This window comes from Ctenocephalides felis, unplaced genomic scaffold (assembly GCF_003426905.1).
Source record: "Ctenocephalides felis isolate EL2017-DRISC unplaced genomic scaffold, ASM342690v1 CF-g0.4_SCAFFOLD_01604, whole genome shotgun sequence".
NCBI lineage: Eukaryota > Metazoa > Arthropoda > Insecta > Siphonaptera > Pulicidae > Ctenocephalides > Ctenocephalides felis.
Window position 1 is genome coordinate 17,275,118 of NW_020537758.1, and position 26,063 is coordinate 17,301,180.

At 28.6% G+C, this 26,063-nt stretch overlaps 2 protein-coding genes across 5 annotated transcripts; one reads left to right on the forward strand and one right to left on the reverse strand.

Annotated features, from left to right (window-relative positions):
- Positions 1–29: 29 nt before the first annotated feature.
- Positions 30–21,305, reverse strand: LOC113372411 (SUN domain-containing ossification factor). 4 transcript variants are annotated; one of them, XM_026612736.1, is made up of 5 exons: positions 21,171–21,305; positions 20,707–21,036; positions 2,391–4,476; positions 795–1,536; positions 538–733 (listed from the first exon to the last, which is right to left on the reverse strand). In XM_026612736.1, exons 1-5 carry the CDS (start codon positions 21,230–21,232, stop codon positions 672–674), a joined length of 3,282 nt encoding a protein of 1,093 aa, XP_026468521.1. In that variant the 5' UTR covers positions 21,233–21,305; the 3' UTR covers positions 538–671. The 4 variants fall into 4 exon arrangements, with proteins under 4 accessions (XP_026468518.1, XP_026468520.1, XP_026468519.1 ...); XM_026612733.1 differs by having other exon boundaries at positions 30–1,536; XM_026612735.1 differs by lacking the exons at positions 20,707–21,036; positions 21,171–21,305 and adding exons at positions 4,653–4,797; positions 11,269–11,396 and having other exon boundaries at positions 30–1,536.
- A 353-nt stretch (positions 21,306–21,658) lies between these two features.
- LOC113372328 (nuclear pore complex protein Nup107) lies at positions 21,659–24,749 on the forward strand. The gene is made up of 4 exons (XM_026612652.1): positions 21,659–23,175; positions 23,353–23,643; positions 23,706–24,318; positions 24,382–24,749. Exons 1-4 carry the CDS (start codon positions 21,859–21,861, stop codon positions 24,747–24,749), a joined length of 2,589 nt encoding a protein of 862 aa, XP_026468437.1. The 5' UTR covers positions 21,659–21,858.
- Positions 24,750–26,063: the final 1,314 nt, after the last annotated feature.

The window sequence follows — 26,063 nt, forward strand, 5'->3', positions numbered from 1 at the left end:
TAATTCTTATAAAACATCCAATCAACTCAAACAAGTCTCCACAATAATTTAACAACGCTGCTAACTAAGTCTTAATAAATAAACCAGTTTTAACACATCACAGCCTAAATGCGCGTTGCATAACGATTTAAATTAATTTACAACATAAAGTAATATAATAAAAAAGGCATTTTAACACCTCACTTCTCCTGCACAAAATTAAAATTTTCATAACTAAATGCCACTTCTTATAGATATTACGATCTAAACTTTGACTTCACTTTGATTTGACTAAGAATATAACGGCACATAAATACTTAAATATAAATTAATTAATTAAAATACACTACCTAACAAGCTTGTGTAAAAGTTTCCTATTACAACAATACACAATTAAAAAACACGTTTGAATATTTTTTTAAAATATGCTTTGTTTTTGTCTTTCTTTTCTAAAAAATTATTACTATTAACAGAACTATTTAATGAACTGTTCACAGAATTCGTATCACTGACTATATCGTTATTTGCCAAATTTTCACACATGTTTTCAAAATCTGATATAGGTGAGCTACGGTGACTAGTTGAATTATCTGGATCGTTTTTCTTTCGTCGGTACCAATCCCAATTGTGGGCTTTTTGCTGTAAACTCTTATCAGAGCTTCTGGAGGTTTTAGACCTGTATAAGGTGGATCTTAGAAAACCCGATGGAACGCGTATGGATCTCCTCTCAACAGCACCATTTCCTTGAGGCACACTAAAATTGTTCACACTGCTTTTGGATACACTAATTTCATTATTTAAATTGTTCACTTTACCTTTTGCTGCACCGGTTTCCAAAAACATTGCGGTTCCGTTACCAACCACGGGTTTAATTGCATCGATGGTGGAAGAAGATCCATTTATGGTACTCACAATGGCCTTTGAATTGGGCAAAGTTGACATGATATTGGTTAAAGACTTTTGTGGCCTCTTTCTCTTCTTTTTCTTATCAACTTTTGCAATAATCCATGAACCATCATTAAAATCTCGTACCGTAACATTGTTTTCATCTACATTTTCCTTTCCCTCTTGCTTTAATAAATCTTTATAAGTCCCTGAAATATTCAAGGCTTCGGTACTAGGACGCCGTTTCTTCGACACTGGTGAAATATGACCACTAACGCCTTCAACAGATTTTCTCCTTCTGATTGTATTTCGTTTCTTCTTCACTTTTTTCTCTTCGATTTGTTTATTTCCTTTATAAAACAGCTCCATAACAATATATGCTATGACGATAACAATTAAAACAAATTGTATTATCCACCAAATTTTGCTCTGTATACTATTTTTCTCCTCTGTTAATATGCGAATTTCGTTCGTTAGGAATAAAACTTGTTGTTGAAGTTGCATAATTTCTTCAGATTTTTTCTGATCTTGGCTTATACGGTTCTTACTCTCCTCCAATATAGTTGTCTTGATTGCATCAAAAGCTGAATGAAGTTCTTCTACTTTATTTCGATATCTCTTACTGAGCTCTTCCAAATATTGTCCTGATAACGACATATTTCTCTCCAAAGCCTGCAAGAAATAAAATAATTTAAAAATGAAAATTTAAAAATTACACCTAAGTCTGTTTTTACACGGTAGATTGGTTCCAGAAGAAGCCGTGTAAAAAAAAACGTGTAGAAAAGACATTGATCTTATACAAAAATTGGTGATTTGTTCCTAATCTCTAAAGCCTATTAAAATTAGTGAAAAACAGGAATTTTTAAGAACAAGAATTCATGTTTATTTTATTAAATCAAATATATAATGCTTATTTTCACAAGCATAGTAATTAATGATAAAAAAGATATGCACTCTATGCACTGCAAAAGTAATATAAATTAAATGTAAGGCAAGTTCAGAAACTAAGAAACTATGTTGTGAAAAGAACAGGTTATTCAATTTTTAAGGTAAAAAATAAAATAAAATAGAATAAGTGATAATCATAAATACAACAACATAAATTTAATTGCTGTCGTAATCGCATTCTAGCCAGTAAATTTTATTGTATGCACATAAAGGAAATTCCCCTAAATTAGTGCTATTCACATTTGCTTTGACCAGTAAAAATTGTTTGTACGCGCTAAAGGGGAATTCACTTAAATTTTTACTCTAGTGTTCGCAAACTATCGATACTATCGATGGTTTCAGACTTTTTTCTTTCATAAATACTTTTTTGTGATATGAACATACTTCGCAAAAATTAAATTTGACAAAAGAATTTAACATTTCAAATCGTGCTAAATGGAATAAAATCGTGTGAAAAAATTAAAAATATTCAATTTTCAAACCGTGTACAAAAAGACCTTGGAAAAACAGACTTAGGTGTATAATAAAACATTAATTTTGGCACGAGTTTGTACTTATACTTCATATTTTTTATTTACCTTTAATCTGTTGGAAAGCCGTATCAAAATAGATTCCTTCGGTACATTTTGAGTATTCAAGTTAGCAGAACCTGTATTAGTTGTAGCCGGATCTCTCAAAGAGGATAGGGTATCATTAGATTCTAAATCTATAAACATATTTTCGTAATTTTCTACAATCTGTTCTTGGCCATTTGATTTCGAAGGTTCTTCTGCAACAACGACGACTTGTTCCTCAACCGCGTTAATATTTGGATCAACAACTACTTCTTCTGGTATATTATAGATATTTTTCTGTACTGGTGGCTCCTCATTCTTTATTAATTCAATATTTTTTTCATTTTTAACTATTTCTGTTGGGTATTCAGTATTATTATCAATTTCTGTCGCGAAATCTGGTGTTGTAACTATACCATTGTCTGTTGAATTAAGAATCTCAGGTTGGATTACATGTTCTGGTAACTTTATGTCCTGTGCTTCAGTTAAATAAGTTTCTTCTGGTTGTGCAGTTTCAGTTTCGTGAAGATATTTTGTGGGCGGCAATAAAGTTTCAGGTTCTAAAACAATCGGAGTATTATTGTCACTGCTATCAACGGTTAACCTGGATTTATCTGGTAAAATTTCTTCGAAACTTGTGTTCAATACAACCTTCTTCTCCATAATCGCAAATGCATTACAAAGTGCTACTACATATTTGGGTTCAAAAGCTGACTCAAAAAACAGAATAGTATCGTTATGCATCGTAACCATTGCATTATCACTAAAATCCAAACCGTATTTAAGACATACATTAGTATTATGAATTAATTTCTTTATTAGATTATTTTTAATTAATTTATCTAATTGTTCATTACGACAACTTAAAATTTCGTATAATTCACTATAAAGTAAATCGCTACAATTATCACACACTATAATATGGCTAGGAGTTCTACAAATATTTGATTTTGTAGAAACTATTGTGTCGTTAATAGTGATGTTTTTGTTACTATCCACTGTTTTAGTTAAAACTTCTGCAGCTTTTTTCATGATAGACATAACTGCATCTCTTGCTGAACCAAACAAATTTAATTCAGTTTGATTTCGTTCATCAGGATTTACTGCTTCCTCCAAATCGGTGTCTTCGTCAATATCAGCATGAACAGGATGGGTAGGATTTTCAGTTTCAAAAGCTTCGAACTCCGATGTACCGTATACTCTGAATAAACTAATTGGACAAAAATGTTCTTTGCCATAATGAGATAATACTTCCACTTTAATGTACTTGCCGAATAAATGAGGATGCAAATCAAAACTCTGAATAGTTCTTTCATCTCTGGCCGTGAATTGGCCAACGTTCGACCAGTCTCTAGTCGGAAACCGTGCACTTACAGACACAGAAAAATCTTTTGGCGAAGAAGAGAATAATTCAAAATTGGCTAGATCTATCCTTTTGGCTTGTATCGATTCACATAATTCTACTACAAACCATATTTTGCTTGTGCAAGTGTTTAAAGCGTATTCGTCTCTTAAAGGAGATAAAACTGAACTCATGCTGGAACTTTCAGGATTTGCTGCTATAATTTTGGCGTTGCAGTCTGGTGATGCATAGTTTTTTGATGTGTGATGTTTTAAATTGACGCTCTTAACAGTTTTGTTTTTTCCAGCCAGATTTTGCGCTGAAATATTAATAACTTGCTCCTTATTTTTCTCTGCTTCTTCAAGTTGCTTCTGGGCCCATTCAGAAAACACCGGCATAGTTTCCTTATTTTTGTCAGAATCGACATCCAAAATCGGAACATTTATATCAGTTGGCACTAAATTGTCTCCATTTTCACCATGTCCTTGGTCATCTTTCGATTGTGGTACAGTTGGCGCCGTTTCCTCACTTTCGGCATTTGAAAGTATAGTTTTTGGTTCTGCCTTAACAACATATTCATCTTGTTCAACAGTGTCGTTCAAAATCGTTAATGGTGGTGATATATTCGCCGAAGGAATAGTATTCGCATGATGTGTGACATTATTAAGAAATGTATCCGATTTTTGCTCATCGTTTATAGAGGCTTGGAAATCCTGGGAAGTGGTATCCACGAGAGATACGACTGCAGGAAATGCAGAGTCCGTCAAACTGAAACAAAAACATACTAGATTAATAAAGACTACAAAAAATAATATAAATTATCTTTCACTTCGATTCAACAATATTAATAAGCTTGCATACACGTGCATTGGATATTTGTATACCAATAAAAATTCATTACAACTATTAATATTGAAGTTTAACTTTTCTTTTCGAACTCTCACCTATTATATTTGTGTATTAAGGCTAATGTGCCTAAATTGTTGTCGACCACTATAAAAATGAATAATAAGTTTACCAAAATTTTCCCATTAACCATCTTACTCTATGTGTTAAGTTAACTCCCACTCTTGTCTAAATGCTGATCATCTGTTATAAAAAATATATACATTTTTATTAAATTCTTGAAAATAGTGCGTGAGGAAAAGACAAGTGGACGTAAATGTGTACTGATAGATGAAGCATTACTTGTTTTTTTTTAATGAAAATTAATGGCAGCAATAAAGATATCTATAGCCCGAATAAAAGTGATTATTTGACTAATGTAAATATTTTTTTTGCATCATTAGTAATTAGTACCAAAAGGAAAGGTGCACGTATCTTTCGGTAAATCTAAATATTGCATCAAGTTTTTGAATTACAATCGCATTGTTTTATTACTAACATACTATGCATGCCTAAGAAATATTGCAAGGCCTTGGATTTTTAATCAGAATTGAATATAGAACAAAAATTTACGCAATGTAATTACGCATATACAAACTAGCAAACTTCAAGCTTGCGATTGCAATTTTAAAACATCTGCACAATTACCAGTACTGAATGCTTTCTTTATATTCCTTACCAAATTATGATTTTGTTATCGACAAATTATTTCAATTACTATTTTGATTACTAATTATTTGACGAGTTTCCAATGACGTGATCATTAAACACTATCTTAATCGACTAACATTACAACATGAATTGAATATATAATTAAATAGTTACATTTTAGATTACGTTCAATTAGGTGTGGATTATTGCATCAATAAATTAATTGAATAAGCTATTTACATATCAACAAATATAAATGCGTTATACCGATTGTTATCGGTGTATTGTAATGTAAAATCTGGGTTAATTTTACAACGATAACGATCGATCGTACGATTATTAAATGTTTACATATAAATTGCAGTATATCAATAGTCTTAATCAGAACATGATTGATTTATGAAGAATGAAAGATGAAAACAGTGCTACATTATTAAAAAAGATATTAGATGAAGCATTTGCTTTTTCCAAACTCTGTCTTGTGACGAATTTATCAGTCACCAACCATTACAGTTTCTGTAGTACTGATAATTTTTGCACTGATCCTGGGAAAGTGTTTTTTCATTTGAAAATATATTGCCTTCTATTATTTTCAAGTAAAAACCAATGTCACTGCTGCTTGACATCAGACAATATTAAGCAATAGTAAGCAACAATATTATTATGTATCGAATCTGGCTAAATAACATATCAGTGCAAAAATTTTAAGAATTTTTTAGCACATGTGCCACAACATATTCTTCCAACGGTATTTCATGCTCTGATTTTTTAATAACGTACCAAGTTTTCCTATCTTAAAATTATTACATGTTCACAAATTATTTCCAACAATATTGGTACTTGAAATTTTGTCGAAAGAAAAGTTTTATGCCTGTATATAATTTTCTTTTATTATTATTACCATCACAAATCAATATTGCTCAACATAGAATTATTATACATAAAACAAATTAAAAGCGTCAGCAAATTGGTGATGAAATGTATTGCACTAATTGTATATGACAAACATTTGGCACGAACATATGTTTTATTAGAAATTTTATTAGTGAAATATAATAAACGACGAAAACAGTTTATGCCAAAAACAACAATTCAATTAAATGAAATAAAAAAATCTTTATATACAATAGGAAATTAAGAAAAGTTTATGACTTCCTGATCATGTTACATAAATCTTTCACTTCTGTAATAAAAACTTATACCAATAATTGCAGTAAAATAAATTTGTCATGTGGTATTCAATTCGGAGATAAACTATTAGTAAATTAATAGCAATAATTAAAAAAAATCCTTTTAAATTACTTTTATGTTGTTTATGTAAAAAACCATATAAGTTGTATTAAAGTTGTAAGAGTAAATATATAAAAATTTATTTAAAAACGTGATCTTTATGTAGCATGTAAAAAATGCATAAAACATATTTACTTGCATTGTTATTATTTTGATTATTTTAAAAATGCAAACAAAGCTTTATAGATAATTTTTTCCACACAAGAAATTATTAAAAATTTTCCAGTTCTTTAATAATTCATAATAATTTTATGAAATTCTCGAATTAGGTATAGGACAAACAATTTTACTAGATATGAATTACATTATCATTTGTAACTATTTTTTTTATTTTAAAATATTCTTTGCATACAAACTAATTTCCAAGGTAATTGAACAAGCATTTTAAAACAAAGCATTAACATGGTTATCACTAATTATATTTTGTAAGCAAAACATTTTAGCAGATAGGATAAAAATAGTTACAAATAATTTATCAACCATGAAAGAACTCAATTAGAAAAATATGAGAATTATAATCTACCAATCTGATTATAATCTACCAATACATAATACCCTAATTATGGCCTTTAAAATAGAGAATTTAATTAATTTTTGTGACTAATTGTTGTCAATATAGATAAGATGTGAATTATATTATGAAAAAGAGATCCTCATCCTCAACATAAAATATACAAACAGATTGCTATTAATAAATAAAATAAAATATTTACATACAAAAAATGTACAAATTCAGTGAACTGAATGGTTCACTTAATAACAATAGCAAAAGAAAAATTCCATGAGCTAAAATTTATAAACAATATATGAAAATATGCCTTAAACATATGTAATTTGAATTTCTAAAAATTGCAACCGAGTTATATTCTCATGTTTTCCTTGGCAGTGGGAATTCAAAATATTTATTAGAAGTGTTGAAGAATGGCATTGAAATTGTTAGTGATTTTTTAGTGATTTACTTCCTTTTCTTGCTACACAAAAACAATAATATAAACTTATGTACGACGATAGTCAAGTAAACAAAAAAATATTATGGAATTCCTTCAGCAAACTATTAAATATAATACTTGAATTATCAATAATACAAATATAGGTAATCAATGTAATTAATGTTATCCAAAACCTATTTTATCCGGGTTACTGGGACATTGGCAAAAATGTTAGATAAGTCTTGCTGTTAATAAAAAAAAATCGACCATGCGTTTCACCAAACCAGAAGTAGATTGTCAACTATTAAAACATAACGATTTTGAAATTTATCGTCCAAAAAGTATATAGTAATTATATCATTATCCAAGCTACCTTGTCAAAACATCTAAAAAAACTAGTTCATAGAGTTTAGTGGAACAATTCTAATTATAAAATTGCCGTTGCAGCAAATTAGATAACATATGTTTGAAAAAAGAAAACATAGTGCGATAAAAATTGATAAGTTTAAAAAACAGATTTGCAAAAACAGTATTTGTAAAAGCTGACGTGTCTCGATAGATAATATTTGATATTTATATTAGAGAATGCAAAACATATGTGAATTGCTGGAGATTGGCGGATTACTACATATAGAAACTCGTTGCATCATAAAACTAATAATGATACATTTTTATGAAGAATGTAACAATTTTGCACTAGTTATAAACTTCATAAATTCTTATTTAAATTTTGCTTCATATATCTAACTGCACCATTTAAATTATCAACAGCAAAAAAAGCATCTTTGGGTACCTTACAATTTTTTTTATTTTATTTATTACACCTTGTATTAACTTAGCAAGTTTACTTATGAATTCCGAAAGTTTAAAGAAAAGCACTTTACGAAAGTACTTTCCCATCATGACCACAATTTAAATTATTAGAAATTCTCACAAACGTGTATACTGCTAACTAAACCAAATTTGATATTTATAGTTTAGTAAGTTTTTTCAGAAATCGAGATATAAATTGCTAATTAAAGTTTATATTATTCATTTCTCAAGTCAATTAAAAAGTATGATATAATAAAAATATATTACCGAACGTAAAAAAATGAAGCAATCAGAATAATAATAGACACATTTACCCACATTCCACATTTGATTACAATAATGTTCCAGAAACTCGGTGCGTGTTTAAAAAATACAATCCAAATATTGACTCGATAAAGCAATTAAAAAAATATTTGCACTATATAAACAGTGCATGGAAAAATCTGTAAGAAAGAATTGAACGTGATATTTAAAATTATATATATATTTTAATTTTACAACCATTTAAAATTAAAAATTGATGAGAATGTGATCAAATTTCTAGGAGTAACGCGCCGAAGAAAACATCAGATATTGTATAAAATTATACTGTAACCATATTTATATAATTAGCTTCCCATGGCGTTAATTATACTAATGGCAAAAAAAACGAAAATTAAATTATTTATATATATTTACGTTTCAAAGGTTTCTGAACATTTTGGCATACCTTAGAAAAAATGGATGTATGCGTGTGTATGTATGTGCGGATACAATTTCGAGAACACGAATCGACCAATTTCAATGATTTAAAGTAACATTTGATTTCTATTGATAATGAGTGAAATAATAAAAAAAAATTAAAAAAAACAAGAAAGGTAAAGAAGAAAAAAAAACAAAAAAATCGGTCGTTCTAAATGATTTTTGGCAAAGGCAAGTCCAGTTGTTTCGGAGATACAGGGCAAAAGAGGCCAAAAATGGTAATTATGTTTTTTAAAAGAAAGAGCAGCAATTTGCACTAAGACACAATGCCATGCACCACTAGTTAATTTTTTGTACTGAAGATAGTCATAATTATCCTAATGATTGATCCCCAATATAAAATCTTCTACTATCTATTATTATTACTGCAGAATACTAAATCATATACTCATTTTCCAAAGAAAATAATTCTCTAGTCATTGAATTAAATGCTGACAAATTTTCCTAGTAACACACAAATTACTGTGTCATTGTTATACGATCGATGAACTTATTAATATTCAATTCAATGTCAAACTCTTTTATCTATAATGCGTTTACATAAATTTTCCATATGAATTAAGTCAACAAAGCTGCTAGCCTATAGACAATTTAATTTTCGATACCAATCTTTTACCAATTTATGAAAGTGCGTTATTTTTAAAAATCACAGGTAATTGTGATCTGCGTGAGAATAAAATTAAGATATGATATGGCGTGATCTTTGTTTACAGTCAAAATTGTGGAAAAATGCCAAGACAAGAGTTGCTGACACAAAACAAATTCCGTTAGGTATATTGGTCCGACTAAAGGTGTAGTTGAACTCAAGCTAAATTAAATTATTTTTCTTCAAAAAACATGTTTTGCTCAATTTTATCTATATAGGATAAGAAAAGTAACATTAGCATCTTTTAATTCCACGAAGAAATTCATATGAAAAGCTGCCAATATGCAACCTTCCTCTTGCAAGATAAAAAAGTAGTTTTCTTATCACTTTTCTTATAAATTTATCAATATTAAATTAGAAAAGTAACATTAGCATCTTTTAATTCCACGAAGAAATTCATATGAAAAGCTATCAATATGCAACCTTCCTCTTGCAAGACAAAAAAGTAGTTTTCTTACCACAAAAACATGTTTTGCCCAAACTCAGAGATACAAATTTATCAATATTGAATTAGAAAACTAACATTAGAAATCTTTTAATTTCTAATTCAACGAAGATCTACATAATTAATAACTCAATCAATATTCGTTATAAATAGCAAAATGAATTTACCATATTGCTAGCAAAACAGATAATTATAAATCGACCATAAAAGTAATTTGTGATCGATTTCAAAGTAATTTTAGATAAATAGTTCGTATCACACTTATACACGATATGTGGTAAATAATCACAAAACTAATTAGTGAAAATTAAATTCATTAAAGGTATATGAATTAATACTATGCTAATGTTATTAGTAAAAACATTGCAAAAAATAGTAAAATATTCGCAGGGAGAATGAACATTGTAAGTTGCTCATGGTAATTAAAAATATTTATTTTCGAATAAAAAATCAAAATTCTTTATATTAATTTTGTGCAGCTTTGTTTAAAATTTTATTTTTCGAATTTTTCATATATAATCTCAAGTTGTTCAGTACCCACTAATTATGGAGTTTAGTCAAGAATCAATTATATAAATAAGTTTTAGTAAGCCAAAAGAAAAAACAATCAAAACTTATTAGTACACATTTACATAATTATATTAATGAGCCAATTCGGTCGTTAAATAGACCTTTTTAAAAGAGATTTTCATATAAAATTGTACTAAAAATTGTCAAAATGCTGTATAGAACCTTCGTCAAAAAATTTTTTATCAAAAGTGCATCTTTCTGATATGTCATAATTTTATTTTTTTTTGTCATTTTTACTTTATTTTTGAGTCCTCTTGGAAAAATCTGTGAGCTATATATTTAAATAAATAAATAAATAATAATGCATGCGAAAAGTTATATTTTATGTGTAAAACGTCTGAGCAAATATATAACATTTGGACAGTTTTTAGTATCATTTTACATGAAAGAACGCAGCGTAGCATAGCCTTGCCATAACATTGGTCTATTTTACGGTTGAATTAGTCAATAAGCTCTAATTAAGCCAATATTTATATAGCAATTTGTAAAATATACTAAATGTTTTTTACTAAAAATGCATTATTAACTCTCACGTCCACAAACCCTTTCCTCAATCCTTTAACCATTAACATTTTCCAACTGATACATACACATTCGAAAAGAAACTGTCAATGGAATTACAATTCGCACAATAATTACTATCTTCTTGAAGTCTTTTGTTGAAGTACAATAAAGGCACATCACTAAGTTCAGTTAAATGCACTTCGAAAACTGGCGCATTGTAAAGATAAACGCAGCAGCAAAACGCGACTGTAAAGATGCAGGTTGAGAACGATTGGAGATAATTATCAGAAGTTGACATCAGGATAATGTAACATTTGGGGTAAAAGACACAAGTGGTTATTGGAATGAATATTTTATAGTTCTGAACATTATAAAGAATTTAAAAGCAACACTGTGTCAGATTTTAAACTAAAAGTGCAATTGATTTTTATTATCTTTTCATCCAACTTCTCATGTTTGTCACCAATTTAAATACCACAACATTTATTAATTTTAGCATTTTATAATTTTTTAATTATATTAATTAATGAGATTAGTTCCTGTGTCACTTTATAATTTTTTTTATAAATGCACCCACGTGTAGAATTTCGCGAAAAACTCAACAAGCAGCTATGAGGCGAACAGTCGCGATAAGACTGCCGCTTGACGCCAGTACCGTATGATTTGTATGAGTATGAATGATTCCAGTTATGCACGGCAAGCATTAGCAGACCAGTGCCGTAATGAGGCAAATTGCTGGAACTTCTCGTGCCAAAAATTAAAATTAATAATATAATAATAAATAAATATATTTCAGTAAATATATATGTGTACATAATATTTCTTATTCCGGATTTTTACCCGTAGGTATATCATCCCTCATATTTGTTCTATCAATACAATAATAAGTATTTCAGATATACAAATTGTGACATAATTCTGTGACAAAAAAGAGGAAAGAAAATTTATCCCCCCAAAAAAAAATCACATAGCACTATTTATAATAACACATAATTAAAATTTTTAAAAAAGATTAAGTTTTGTTTTAGAACTCTGAAAAAAATCGATTTTTGAGATTTTTAAAATTTTTCAAAACAATTTTTCTTAATAATTTGAAATATTTTGGAAATTTAAACTGTTTTTCAAATCACGTCGCTAAAATGTGGATAAATATTGGTACGGAACCCATGGAAGAAAAGTAAACAAAATTTTGTTCTTATAATTAAAATATTCATAAAATATGTGATAATTTGATGTGCATATGTCTAATAATCATTTTTGTCCGCGAAATGGCATTTTTTGTCACTTTTTTTTATTGGATCTCCGAAACTGCTAGAACTGCCTTCCCAAAAATTCCATCAGTTCTTCATTTCGTCAATACAAATATTTCAATATTTATCAATATTTTTTGTTTTTTTTATAAAATGTTTTTTGATCATACAAATCCGACGCTCCGTTCTCTCAAAAATCTGTTACCATTTTTGGCACTTTTTGCACCGTATCTCCGAAACGGCTAGACCTGTTTTCGCCAAAAACTAATCAGCACATCTCCTTATCAATATGAATCGAATGCTTTTCAAAATTATTCAAAACCCGAAATCGTCGACAAAAATTTGTATTCCCACACACATACACAACATACATATTTTTTTTTTCTAAGGTATGCCAAAATATTCAGAAACATTTGAAACGTAAAGAAATATTAAAAAAAATATTTTCATTTTTATTGCGATTACTATAACTTACTCCTACGATATGTTATTTATAAAGTGGATAATTTAAATTTTGAATAAAAAATTGCTTCTGACATTTTATATTTTAACCATTATGCTGTATAATAGAGCTGTATGTCAAAATTTTCAAAAAAAAAAAAAAAAACAAAACAACTGAATACAAAATTCTAAATCATGAACAAAACACAAATCAATTCTCTGATTAGAATCCGATTGCAATCATTTTTGTAAGAAAGTGTATTTTTTTTAATTTGCTAATTTTTAACTCAAGAACATTCTTGCATTTTGTGGAATACAGTTTTATTTTATCACTTAAAATATCCATTTTAAATCAGTACAGATAAATCTGTAAAAATTAGAATTAATTGATGTATTAAATTAGGAATTAAAATTAAACGACTTGTCGTAAGGCCGTAATATTTTAGTATGTTCTTTAAAACCATGATATCTATCGTAAAAAAAAAAATTGAAAAAACAATTTTCAAACGGCCCGGCCGATCTTTACTAGAGACTAATCAGCACGATTCCCATCCAATATCTTTAGAAGGGTTTTTGAATTTCAAAAATCTATTCAGAATTGTGAGCTAAAACGTGAACGAAACATTTTACGCTTTTTTGATAAATACGAAGAAACGGCTCGGCCGATCATTGCGGAAAACTGAAAACACTAGTCCTCATCCTCATCCTGGAACATGAAATGATACATGGAATGGCTTTTAAATTTTTGAAATCGGTTGAGCCGTTTTTGAGAAAACGTGGACGAAAGGTCAAAGATCACATACACACACACATACTTTTTCCAATTTTGGTCTCATTCAATTCGAAATGGCTTGAAAGATCAAGAAAATATAAAATTAGCGAATCGGATTTTTGGGTTGAAACATGAACTTCTCTTTCGTGAAGTTAAAAATCGGTAAGAACCCAGTAGTTTCCATTATTTTTCAACTGCAATGCAAGTTGAAAAAAAAATACTGTGTAAAACTGTGATATGTTTTATTCTGTGATTACAAACGATTTTGGAGTTTCCCAACAGCTAGTAGGATCCTTATGTGTTGCCGACTCTAAAAATAACTAATTTAAGATAACCTCGACTTTCACTGACTAATCAACAAAAATCGTCATTTTGCGAATTGAACAATCTAAGATAACGAAAAATTATTTTCAAATCACTTAATAACATCCGATCAATATTTTTTAACTATCCCTTATCGCTAAATCAACATTTACATTTCTTTCAAAAATAGTTTTGTTATCTTCAGTTCATTGTTCTTGATAATGAATAATCTTATCGAATTCGGATGATTCGATTCTTTAAAAGTGGCGCCTACATATGTCGCGTCATTTTCGTAATTTCATTTAAAAAAATTTTATCTAATGAAAAATATGGAATTTCACGCCCAAATGACTTTCAATCATTAATTTCACGATAAGTAATTTTCAATCTGGGTTCATCACGTGGTTCATACGAAATGTTTACTATAATAATAATGCTACGTAGAAAATAAAAATAGATTCGAAACTGAATTGAATGCATACTACTGCGCTTCAAAATCATGAACGACATGCAGATGATGCACAATGAGACATTGAACTTGATATTTGCGTGCCTGGGCTATTTATTTCCCAACTGTAAATTTTGTTACAAATTTATTAGCTATAAATCACAAAATGTACACAGTTCAGTTCAAAAGTTGCAATAATGGAGCTCAAGGAAAACAAAATGAACTGTGCAAAAGTCCAGTTATGAGTTCAAGCAAATAATGTCCAATAATTGAAAGGAAAACGGTTACTACTTATTAACGTATTCATTTCATGCAGATTCAACAATAGATGTAAAATTGAACTTGCCAATACTATTATAATCAAAGTAAACAGTAAAACCTCGACTCCAATTCAAAATGTTCCAATTTTGGAATTGGCATCAATACCATTTTAACCAGAATCTGCTCTTTGCGCACGCCTGTGGGGTAAATAATTTATATACCCTTCGGATATAAAGGGTAGAAAACTATGTTAAAAAGTAACCCTGTGCTAAATACTATTTTCATACAATAAGGCATGCACCAAATTATTAATATAATAGATTTGATACAAGTAGGTGAGTGTAGTAAGTCAAGTTAATATAGTCAAAAAACAAAAAAACATCAAATTGTGAAAAAAATTTAAAATTCATTACAAACTAACTTCACTGCATTTTTAGGAAATAGTTTTTGTCCACCATACATACGAGTATATCACGAAAAGGGAGTTTTGAATATATTCTTCTTACTACCTATCAATTACATAGGTGTACAATTAGTTATCAATATGTTTTGTATTTATTTCTAATAAAATAAACTTGCTGGTACCGGAATTTCATGGGTTGTTATGATGTGATATATTACTAATTCTTAAGAAAAGAGTTGAAATCTTGATTGCATTATTTAAGCGTAACCATTAATTGTTTCCTATTAAAAATAACAAAAATATAACCACTTCTCTTATATACAATAACATATAGTTAGATAAATATTCAGAAAAGCGTTTTGGATGCCTTCATTTATAATCTTAAAAGCCGTTAAAGTTTAATTTATTATATATGCACTCAAGAACTCATCTCACATCAAATTTTATCCAAACATACGAGTCTCATCTCAAAATCCATTTTTGTCGAATACCTAATAGTGACCCGATATTCAGTACAAGCCTAAAAGTAATTATAAATGTAAAATATGTATAAGCACCCTGTCTAGACATCAATAATAAAAGAATAAACCAGATCAATATGATCTGGCTGATCTATATATACAATGATGTCTGAAGACTATAAAGCCAGGTATATCAATCAGACCCAATTCTTTTATAATTTTGAAGTTTTAAATGTGCAACGAGGTTCTCAAAAAACAGAAGACAAGATGATCGAACCAGAAGATAACTTATGTACAAGCAACTTGCGATCAGATAAATATCCAAATGATCTAATAAAATTTAAGTGTTGCATCAGACGCAGTAATGATAAGTGATATCATTATTTGCAAAATCGTTACTTTTCTATAAAAATATATCATAAAATCAGCTTATTTCAATTTAGTGCAATTCCGCTCTCAAATATGCAAGTCTTATTATTTAACTTTATCAAAAACGTGACGCCAATAGGAAGTTGCACGTCTGATAAATAAATTTTAATCGCGTTGTAAAAATAAATGTTTAATGTTATGTTAATTAGGAACCCAGTTATAATTAGCTACAACTGATTTCATTACAAGACCGATAAGTATATATGAAATCGCAATAGACTGGTGAATAATAAAATAAATGTTTTATTAATACTTATCAGAAAATGATTATACAGGTATGTATTTTTCATTGATAAAATGAAGAATGCTCACGGGCACAGTAATGTTTAATATAAAAAGATTATCAAAAAAAATCTAGCAAAATAATGTAAATTATAATAAATATTTATAATGAAGAAAGTAATTAAAATTATAAAAAAACAATAAATAAAAGTGATAAAAAAATACGTGTGCTTCTGAAATTATTCTTAGCGCCAATTGGTTTCAAGTGGTAAGTATGTGATTATTTGTTTATAAACAATATTTCTTCAAATTAAAAATTTGGCTTCAAACACTGGATTGGCACAAACTAAAATTACTGCCAAAAATTGGCTGATGTTCCGGATGGTATAAGAGCAATTATTAAAAAAACGCAGTCTTGAAACATATTTCAGTTCATTTTTTATTAAGATTCACATAAGTATTACAATTATAATGTCAAAGTCTTATCAAATTGTGTAAAGTGATAAATTTACACAAAATGGAATTAAAAGTGTATCATGGTCAATATATCAATTATATACACCACTTTCTCCTAATTAGTTTTCTTGTTTTCCAAGTCAGTAAATATAAAATCAAAATATATAAACACTTCATAAATTGCTTTATATTTTTCATGTTTTACGTCTTACTACATACACTTAAGTTATTATTTACTGTATCATCATTGTTGATGATTAAAAACCACATTTTTATCATCTTGTGTACACAAATGAATCCCATAATAAAAATAAAGAAATTTTCCGAAGTTTAATTTAAAATTTGATAAATCGTGTGTACTGTATTTGTACATAGTAACGAAAATTGAAAAACAAAAATGATCATGAAAAGTAATAACCAAGAAGGAGTAAATTTTTACTCAGCAGGATTAATATTTTACTCAGCAAATATAGACTAAATATTTAAAAAATGATAATTTGATACCAGATTTATATTCTACTTCCAATAAAATGTTATAAAATAATTCTTTTAGATGGATAAATATTTTACACCGTTTCCGTAAATCAGGATCTCATATTTGAGTAACATGTTATAATATAATTACAAATACGCTAAATATTTTACGTATCCAATGTAAAATATCAAAACCGTGACATTCTTCTCCGAAAATTTTAGCTGAATGAGTAAGGCATGCAAAACATTTTTAAACTTTAGTGCATGTAAAACATTTTTACACTTCACAATTAAAAATATGTGTCTTGCCACAATTAAAAATATGTGTGACATTTAAAAAAATATGATATTCATATGACAAATGGTTGAAGAAATTGAGTTCAGTTTCCTACGACATTTGCTTTCAATTACAATCGAAGTGCACCTTAAAGGTGACAATCTAAATTGCAAATGAAAAAAGCTAACAAAATAGTTTCTTACTATTTGCCTTCAGTAATCGACTCCTGTTATGCATACACAAGGCCATTTATTTTTAAAGTCAATATCAAGAACACCTACGATATGTATAAATTGATTCTTCTTACTCTCTTAGAATATTCCATCCTATTCTCTTCTTAGAATATGCCATCAAATCTTACTATTATCTAAGAAAAAATCGTTTGCTAAAAGAACTTTGTTTTAGCTCCATAACAAGTATAACAGAGGAATCGATTAAAATCGTGGGATTTTTGAAGTGATAATAAAATCAACTATGAAAATAAATAATTCTCAGTTATAACACTAGTTTAATTAATGTATTTTACCAAAACAAGATCAGATTTATATAAAATAAAAACATTCAAAAATTAATGACAAGATTAGATCTGTTATCGATTTGAAGCGTGCTAAGAAACATACATGGCGTGATGATTGATAAAACCAAGATTAGTTTATTTTGGAACCTCTAAAAAAGCTAACAAAATACACCTTCTGTTTTTTTAAATATTCAACTTCTCGGGGGATAAGTTATAGTAAACGCAAAAAAATCGAAAATGATTTTTTTGCATATTTTTACATTTCAAGGGTTTCTGAACGCTTTGGCATACCTTAAAAAAAATTGATATATGTGTGTATGTGTGGATACAAGTTTTCGTCGACATTTTTGGGAGCACCGATAAACCCATTTGAATTAATCAGAAAAACATTCGATTCATATAGACGCGGAGACGTGCTGATTAGTTTTGGGAAAGGCAGGTCCAACCGTTTGGGAGATTTCGAGCAAAAAGTTTAAAAAACAGCATTTCAGTTTGTGGCAGAACGGACCATGCAATTTCAACGATTCAAAAAATATTTCACTTGTTTTTTGTATTTATTTGAATACTGGTCAGAAATAAGGTCCTATAGGTTGTTATGATGATTTTTCTTTAGTTAAGACTTTATTTAACCGATGCAGCAGTTAACCGATGCAGCAGCTTTATTTAACCCTTTGAAATGCAAGCAGTTTCTGAGAGAACGGAGTATCCGATTAGAATGATTCAAAAAGTGGATTCTATTGGCACAGAAACGTGCTGATTAGTTTTTGGCGAAAGCAGGTCCGGCTTTTACGGAGATACAGAACAAAGTAGCATTCGAGTTTGTGGGAGAATGGAGTATGCGATTATAAGCTGTGAAGATTTTTCTAATTTTCTTCTCTAATAAATGTGAAACAATTTTTCTTATTAATTTCATTATTTTTTTATATCGGAAAGGATGTACCGTCTCTAAAAATGCCCAATGAAAAAGATAACGCACTTTATAACGGAAGTAGATAGAAAGATAAATCCTGACAAATTTCTGGTGTTATCAATTATGTGAACAAATGAATGTTAAAATAATCGAAAGTAAAATGTAAATGTTGGCTCAGACATACGAGATCAAATGCCTCATCTCATGCCCCTATCCCCTATAAGTTGTATACTATTTTATAACAATCGGACGCTTGACATCTGGCCGAAGGCGAGGTCATGATCCTTTTCGTATTAGTCTCGATAGAGTATGATCACTAATATCAATAAATGATATATATATATATATATATATATATATATATATATATATATATATTGTAGAGCTTCGAACAAAGAATTCAAAAAGTAAAAAAAAAACGAAAGTCTTTTTAAAAAACCATTTCTTTATTTATTTACTGTCGACGTTTCGGAACTAGGTTCGTTCCATCTTCAGGACATCTGTCAAGAAACATGATCTTGATAAACAATATATTTAAGAAAAGTAGAAAAGGGAGTATTTTTTATATAAAATTAATAAAATTGAAGAAGTAATATAATTCAGACAATATAATCAAAATGAAAGTAATGAAATGAATGATTGGATTATATAACAAAATATTAGAAATGTTAGAAAATTTGAAAGCCTTTTTTTAAAAAGGGTTAAGAAAAAATAGAATCAATTACCTGTATAATTGATCATACACTAACACTTTTCACTAAAAACGATTTTATCAAGAAGTGTGATTTTATGAATTTCTTTTCAGACAATGGAATAAATTTTGTAATTCAAATATTTTTAAGTTTTAGGCTTTTTTGAGTTTGTTATGTGAGGCTTGATGTTATGGGATAACTATTTCGTAACAAACTGTTTATTGAACGATTGAATTTGAAAGTCCAACATATTGGCCTTCTGACCCTACTAAAGTTCCAGACCTTTTAGATTTTTTTTATTGTGAGAAACACTTGACTTAAAATCTGTGTATATGTGTGTGTGTATTGTTTTTATATATTAGGGTGTAAATACTTTTAAATTCAATAATTTAAAGTTTTAGTTTAACTCAGCTCTCTGACCTGCCTTAGGCCAATACTACCTATTATCCAGTTATTGCAACGAAAAAGTTAGGTTTAACAAAAAAATTAATAAGTTTTTCATATGTTTGAAGTACCACTGTGACTCTTCTTCAATGGAGAAAACATCATACAATAAAAAACAGATTTGAGCAATTAAATATAGTTACCTCACGTTGCATTCACATAACTCAGCATGATTTATGGTTATAATTAATTTTATATTAAAATTTATGTGCATATGCACTAATTCGCTAAGAAGCAAATGCTTCTCTACCATAAGCCAAAAGTAAGGCTCTGTTACTGTTATGAATTTATATTACGGTTATAAACTGTATCAGAAAAAATATCTATTCTTCTGATAACAATTTTCTTAAATTTGTTTTGAGATCAGTAGTTATAACAAGATTTGCATATGAGATATGAAATACAACCAGTTTACATGTACATAACCAAAATAAAGCATTGCTTCTTCAAAATATAATTATAATCATATAATTTAAATCATATTATTGGTTTTTGAACTATTGTATTGTGTAAATAATTCATGGGGAATGGATAACAGAAATTATATGCACAAGAAATAATTCAAATTATCCAATTTAATAATTTCACTTATATGGAAATTTTTCATAAAAGTTTACAATAAAAAATAATTTATGAGACTCATGTAACGACTTGCTATGATAAATGACATTGATGTATACAAATTCCAAAAACATATTTTGAAAATGTAGCTCATAATAAACATTATCCAGGCGAACAATTGTTAATGTACAATATAAACTTACCCATCAGTCAATCCCGAGTTTTGAGAAACAGCTTCATTAAAACCAATGGCAATCATAGATGGAAGTAAATCTGGTGCTTCAGTTTTTGGTGTATCCTGCACACTTAAGTTTAATTCCACATCATCTGCACCATTATTATTTTTATTATTGTCAGTACTATCACTCAAAATATTTTCAACAGGTCCAGTATCAGTTATTGGGGGAACTTTAACATCATTGTCAACATATTGTAATTCAGAATCACTTGTAATATTAAAATCATCATTGTTCTGTATTGCTTCACTTGAGTTTTCTGACGCAATTTTGGCTTGTGTCACAAACAGTAATGCACTGAAAGTAAAAGAAATAAAAAATTTAGTATATTATAATATAACAAAGATTGATATTGAATTCAATATTTATTATGCTGATAAACTAACAACATATAATAATAATTATAATAAAATCGATTCTGCAATACTCACCTAAAAATTATTATATGAGTAAATGCCCAAAATAATACATGTCTTTTCACAATAAAAACCATTCTATAATTTAAATAATACAATATTTAAAAAATATATTACTAAAATACAATTAAACATTAAATATACAAAAATAGTAACATTTTAAAAAGATTTTAAATTTTGCACTTCTGTCATACACGTCAGTATAAAAATTAATTACCGCGCAAGCAGATGGCACTCATGTAGTATTGCCAGGGTGCTAAAAAGGTGCCAAAATTTAATAAAGCAAAAAGAGAAATATTTATAATTTTACGAATAACTATTCTTTTAAAAAAACATTTGTTAAAGCTTTAATTATATACTACATTATAGCTGCATGATAGACCATTTATATTAATAACATAAGAATATTTGTAGACATTATTTTGGAGTAGGGCAACACCATTTGTATTTGCCTGGTCTTGTCCAACTTGCAGTCTTGGTTATGTTTTTGAATTAATCACCGAAAATGAAATAAGATTGAAATAAGATAATGCAATTATGTTATTTCAAGTTTTCATATAAAATCTTTATCAGTGTACTTTCTGTAACTTCATAATGCCGTATTGGTTGATAAATTAGCATCGTTCTATTTTCATTAACGGATATTTATAACGTATATGAATAAGTTGTATTACTCATTTAGTTTATTTAACATTAAATCAAAATGAACTTAGACAATTCAGTACGGTTATTGGATCAAGCCGTATACGGAAAATCGGTTATGAGTAAATCACCACCTTATTCAAGAAATCGGAGCATGAAACCTCAAGATTATTCTATAACCCTGCAACAGCACGAAATTTTAGGACTTCAGTATAATGAAACGTTTGGGGAAAGTCTTAATAGCACTGCTTTTCGGTCTGTTATGGATGAAACATTGCTAGATGATGCTACTTTGCTGGAAAGACAAGATAATAGACCAAATCCTGTTGACACTTTGTACGATTTGTTTTTTGAAATCGTTCAGTCACATGAGACTGACAGCACTGTGTTTCAAATGCTTAGTGAATTGATTCAGGTATCTTCTGATACTTTAGACACTTTGCAAAGTTTTGATAATAAATCAGAAAATATCATTCGTGATAAACATTGGCTGAATAGAGAGAGAAATACATGGCGGCTATTATATTGTTTGTATAATGATCGCTTGCTAGCAAAGTGCGAGGATATGGAAACTAATTTAGATTTAGCAATGTCTTTTTCAGAAAAAAATATTATTCAAAAACTATATACATCATGCTCTTTGTTGAGAGAAACACAGTTAGTAGTAGATTGGTTAGAGCAAAGTGCAGGAGAAATTCCTAGAGCACAAAATCCTTTACAATACACTGATCGTACAATATCATGTGAAAACACTTTACACCATCTACAGAGTGAGGGTAACACAGCGTTTGGAACAGTACGTCCACTGGTGAAACACTTGGACCCAGATGCTCCTGTACGTGAAAAACTCTCAATACATGATCTTGATGCAGAAGATCAACTTCGATTAGCAAAAAGTGTATTTTTAGATGTACGGTCAGGTCAGTTGGAAGAAGCCCAAAAAACTTGCTGCCATTGTGGAGAATATTGGCGTGCAGCTCTTTTAGAAGGCTGGCGCTTGTATCATGATCCTAACTATGAAAACTCTGAAGCGCGAACAGGTGAAATTAAAAAATTGCCTGAAGGAAACCCTAACAGACGTTTATGGAAACTATGTGCTTGGAAAATGTCAGAAAATAGCCGTGCGTTTGATATATATACTAGAGCAACGATTGGAGCATTTTGTGGTCATTTGGATTCTATGCTAGCAGCTTGCAATGATTCTTGGGAGGATTTGCTATGGGCTTATTTAAAAGTTCAAATTGATATAAGAGTAGAAACTGAAATTAAGCACAACTATATTAGTAATACTTCATATACAATGAAGGATGAGTATTGGAAAAATAAAATGTCTTTAGAACAAATATTTGCAGAAATAGCTGCTTCTAGAAACAATAAGGTATAAATAAATATATATATATATATATATGTATATATATATATATATATAACTATATATATATATATATATATATATATATATATATATATATATATATATATATATATATATATATATATAAGTATATATATATATATATATATATATATATATATATAAATAAATGTTTTTCAGGTGAGCCTTGATGCTAGAACACCTGATCGTTTAATCCAGAAATATATAATTATGGATGATATACAAAACTTGTGGAAGGGCATGGACACATGGATATTGTCCGATGAAAATCCTTCTGGACATTTCATAAGGTTTCTTGCTCATCTCATAATATTCTTTAGAAAAGCTGGTAAAAACTTTGATGAGAATATATCTAATAAAGTATTAGAGAGCTATGTTAGTGTTTTAATTAAAAGGGGCAACCCTCAATTAGTTGCTTATTATACTGCCCAACTTCCAAAAAAAAGACAGGTACATTTTTTGAATAGTCTTTGTGATGATATATTATATATTAATATAAATCTACCTTTCAGATTGTACTATACTCACAATTCTTGGAGCATATTATGAATTCAAGCATACGAAAACAGTGCTTGGATGCAGCAGAAAATGTAGGTTTACAAATAGATGAAATTACAAAGTACACAGTAAAATCAATACGTGATCGCTGTTCTTCAGATGATACACCTTTACAAGGCAACATATCAAATCTTGATGCCTTGAAAATTTTAGCCCTAGATTATTTAATGTATAATCCTCGTCAAGGATCTGAAGCACTTTGGCAAGCAAATTTTTTAGTTCGGTCATTTTTAAGTCAAGGAAATATAGAAGCTGCTAGAGCATCATTCAACAAAGTTACACCAGAAATTCTAGGCTTTTTGAAGGGAGTAGATATCATGTTTGATACTACCTTACCCTTGAAAGATCAATGTTCTGTACGGGAGTATTTCTGTCTGAAAGCATATTTAGAATCACAAGATGTTTTCAATGACTGGTTCCAACATTTCCATCATGGTAAACCACATCCACCTAGCCCTTTGCAATCAGAACCAACTTTTACAGAAAAAGTTGCAATGGATCACAAGAAAAAGCAGTATGAAGCTGAATTAGATAGATGGTCTATTGCCTTGCAGCACCAAACAGAGTGTATGTCGATTTATAATGACATTTATTCAATTGAAGATGATTAAATATTCATTCCCTTTTCAGGTATTAAGAAGATGTTCTACAATGTCCTTGATTTTCCTGGAAACGGATGGTTAGTGGATCCTGTGGATCCACCAGAGTATACAGATGAGGAAGAGGAACAAGAGTGGACTTTGAGAAAACAGCAGATGGAAAATTTGCGCAAAGTTTGCATCCCCAATATTGTTCTATTATTGCATACCGTCATGCACAATGTTGGGGAATATCAAGAATGTGTTATGTTAGCTAATACTATCATGTCAGATAAAAACAAATTTCATGAGATATATTCTAAGCATAAATTATCAGAGTTATTAACAAAAATAGCAGAATCTTCATTGGCATTGCTCAACCAGAAGAAAGATGCCTGGGGATATCCCATATCTGTATAAATTCTTTTAATATGTATTTTTTATATAATAAATACTTTGTGAAGTACTAAAATGAGCTTTTTTTAATGTCTTCTCTATTTGCAGGAAAACTTCTAGAAATAAATTTATTTTGTTGAGTTAATCAGAAAAATAGAGAATTGTAGATAACTAATAATTTTGCATTAACATTTATTATGTTAATATATGCTTTGTGGTTACATAAATTCATTTAAAATACATTATTACATTAGTTATTTCTATATCATCAATTTGCTTAAAATTGTGCAGTCAATTCTTGCAAATATACATATTCATAATATACAACATTTATCTTAAGAATAATGTAATGTTATAATAAAATTATAAACTTTTCCTTTTCAAGACAAAGAATAGTGTGGAAACACATAGTTATATACATTTAAAATTACAAGTTGCTAAATGATTCCGTTTTCTTTAAACTCTTAAATTCATTAACAATACAGACACATATGAATTGACCAATAGTTAATGGCACCAAGAATAAAATAATCAGAATAAATTATACCAAATTCTTCATATATATATATATATATATATATATATATATATATATATATATATATATATATATATATATATATATATAGAAGTAGATATATTGACTCTACTAAAAATTAGTTAGAAGGTGGCACAAATAGCATTATCATGCATATGATAAATAAGTCACTTTAAAATAATTTTAAACCGGGTAATTGGCAACAATGCCATACACGTTGAAAGATATTTTGATTAAGAAATTTAACTATTTAAGTTAACATATATGAATATTAAAAACTAATTATATAACATAATTCAAGAAATTCAAGAGCAGTCTAAAATAATACAAAATTTCAAAGTTCATGTTAATTCACCTATTCAATGATTTTTTGCCAACCTCTTAATTTTATCCTTCCTACTTAGTTTCATATATACATTTGCAAACTTCCTATATTAGTGTCCACACAAACAAGAAACATAAAAAAAAAACTTTTTGTCAAGTGCGTATCATCAATTTTTTTTCAATGGCATGTCTAATATTGTATTGTACACTATGTGCAGCGGACATAATACAAAGTTTTATTCCGATTTAAAAAATATGCATAAATTTGATATATATTTGATTTAATAATTTGATAAACTTCTTGAACTTATTTACATGATTTTACATATTTTTTTACTTTAGGAGAACTTGAAAAGCATTAAAAATTTATTTTGCAAAAATTTAACATTCATATACATCCATTCATCATCAATGCAAAATTATATATATATATATCTTGATAATTTTTTCGACGTTGAAACATATTTCAAAGTAAC

Bases quoted from the DNA above. Each gene is read 5' to 3' on its own strand.
- LOC113372328 (XM_026612652.1), top strand. From the start codon at position 21,859: ATGAACTTAGACAATTCAGTACGGTTATTGGATCAAGCCGTATACGGA. The intron at 23,176-23,352 runs GTATAAATAAAT...AATGTTTTTCAG, and splicing joins CTGCTTCTAGAAACAATAAG to GTGAGCCTTGATGCTAGAAC. The intron at 24,319-24,381 runs GTATGTCGATTT...TTCCCTTTTCAG, and splicing joins CTTGCAGCACCAAACAGAGT to GTATTAAGAAGATGTTCTAC.
- LOC113372411 (XM_026612733.1), bottom strand. From the start codon at position 21,232: ATGGTTTTTATTGTGAAAAGACATGTATTATTTTGGGCATTTACTCAT. The intron at 4,477-20,706 runs GTAAGTTTATAT...TTTTTGTTTCAG, and splicing joins AACTCGGGATTGACTGATGG to TTTGACGGACTCTGCATTTC. The intron at 1,537-2,390 runs GTAAATAAAAAA...TATTTCTTGCAG, and splicing joins GGCTTTCCAACAGATTAAAG to GCTTTGGAGAGAAATATGTC.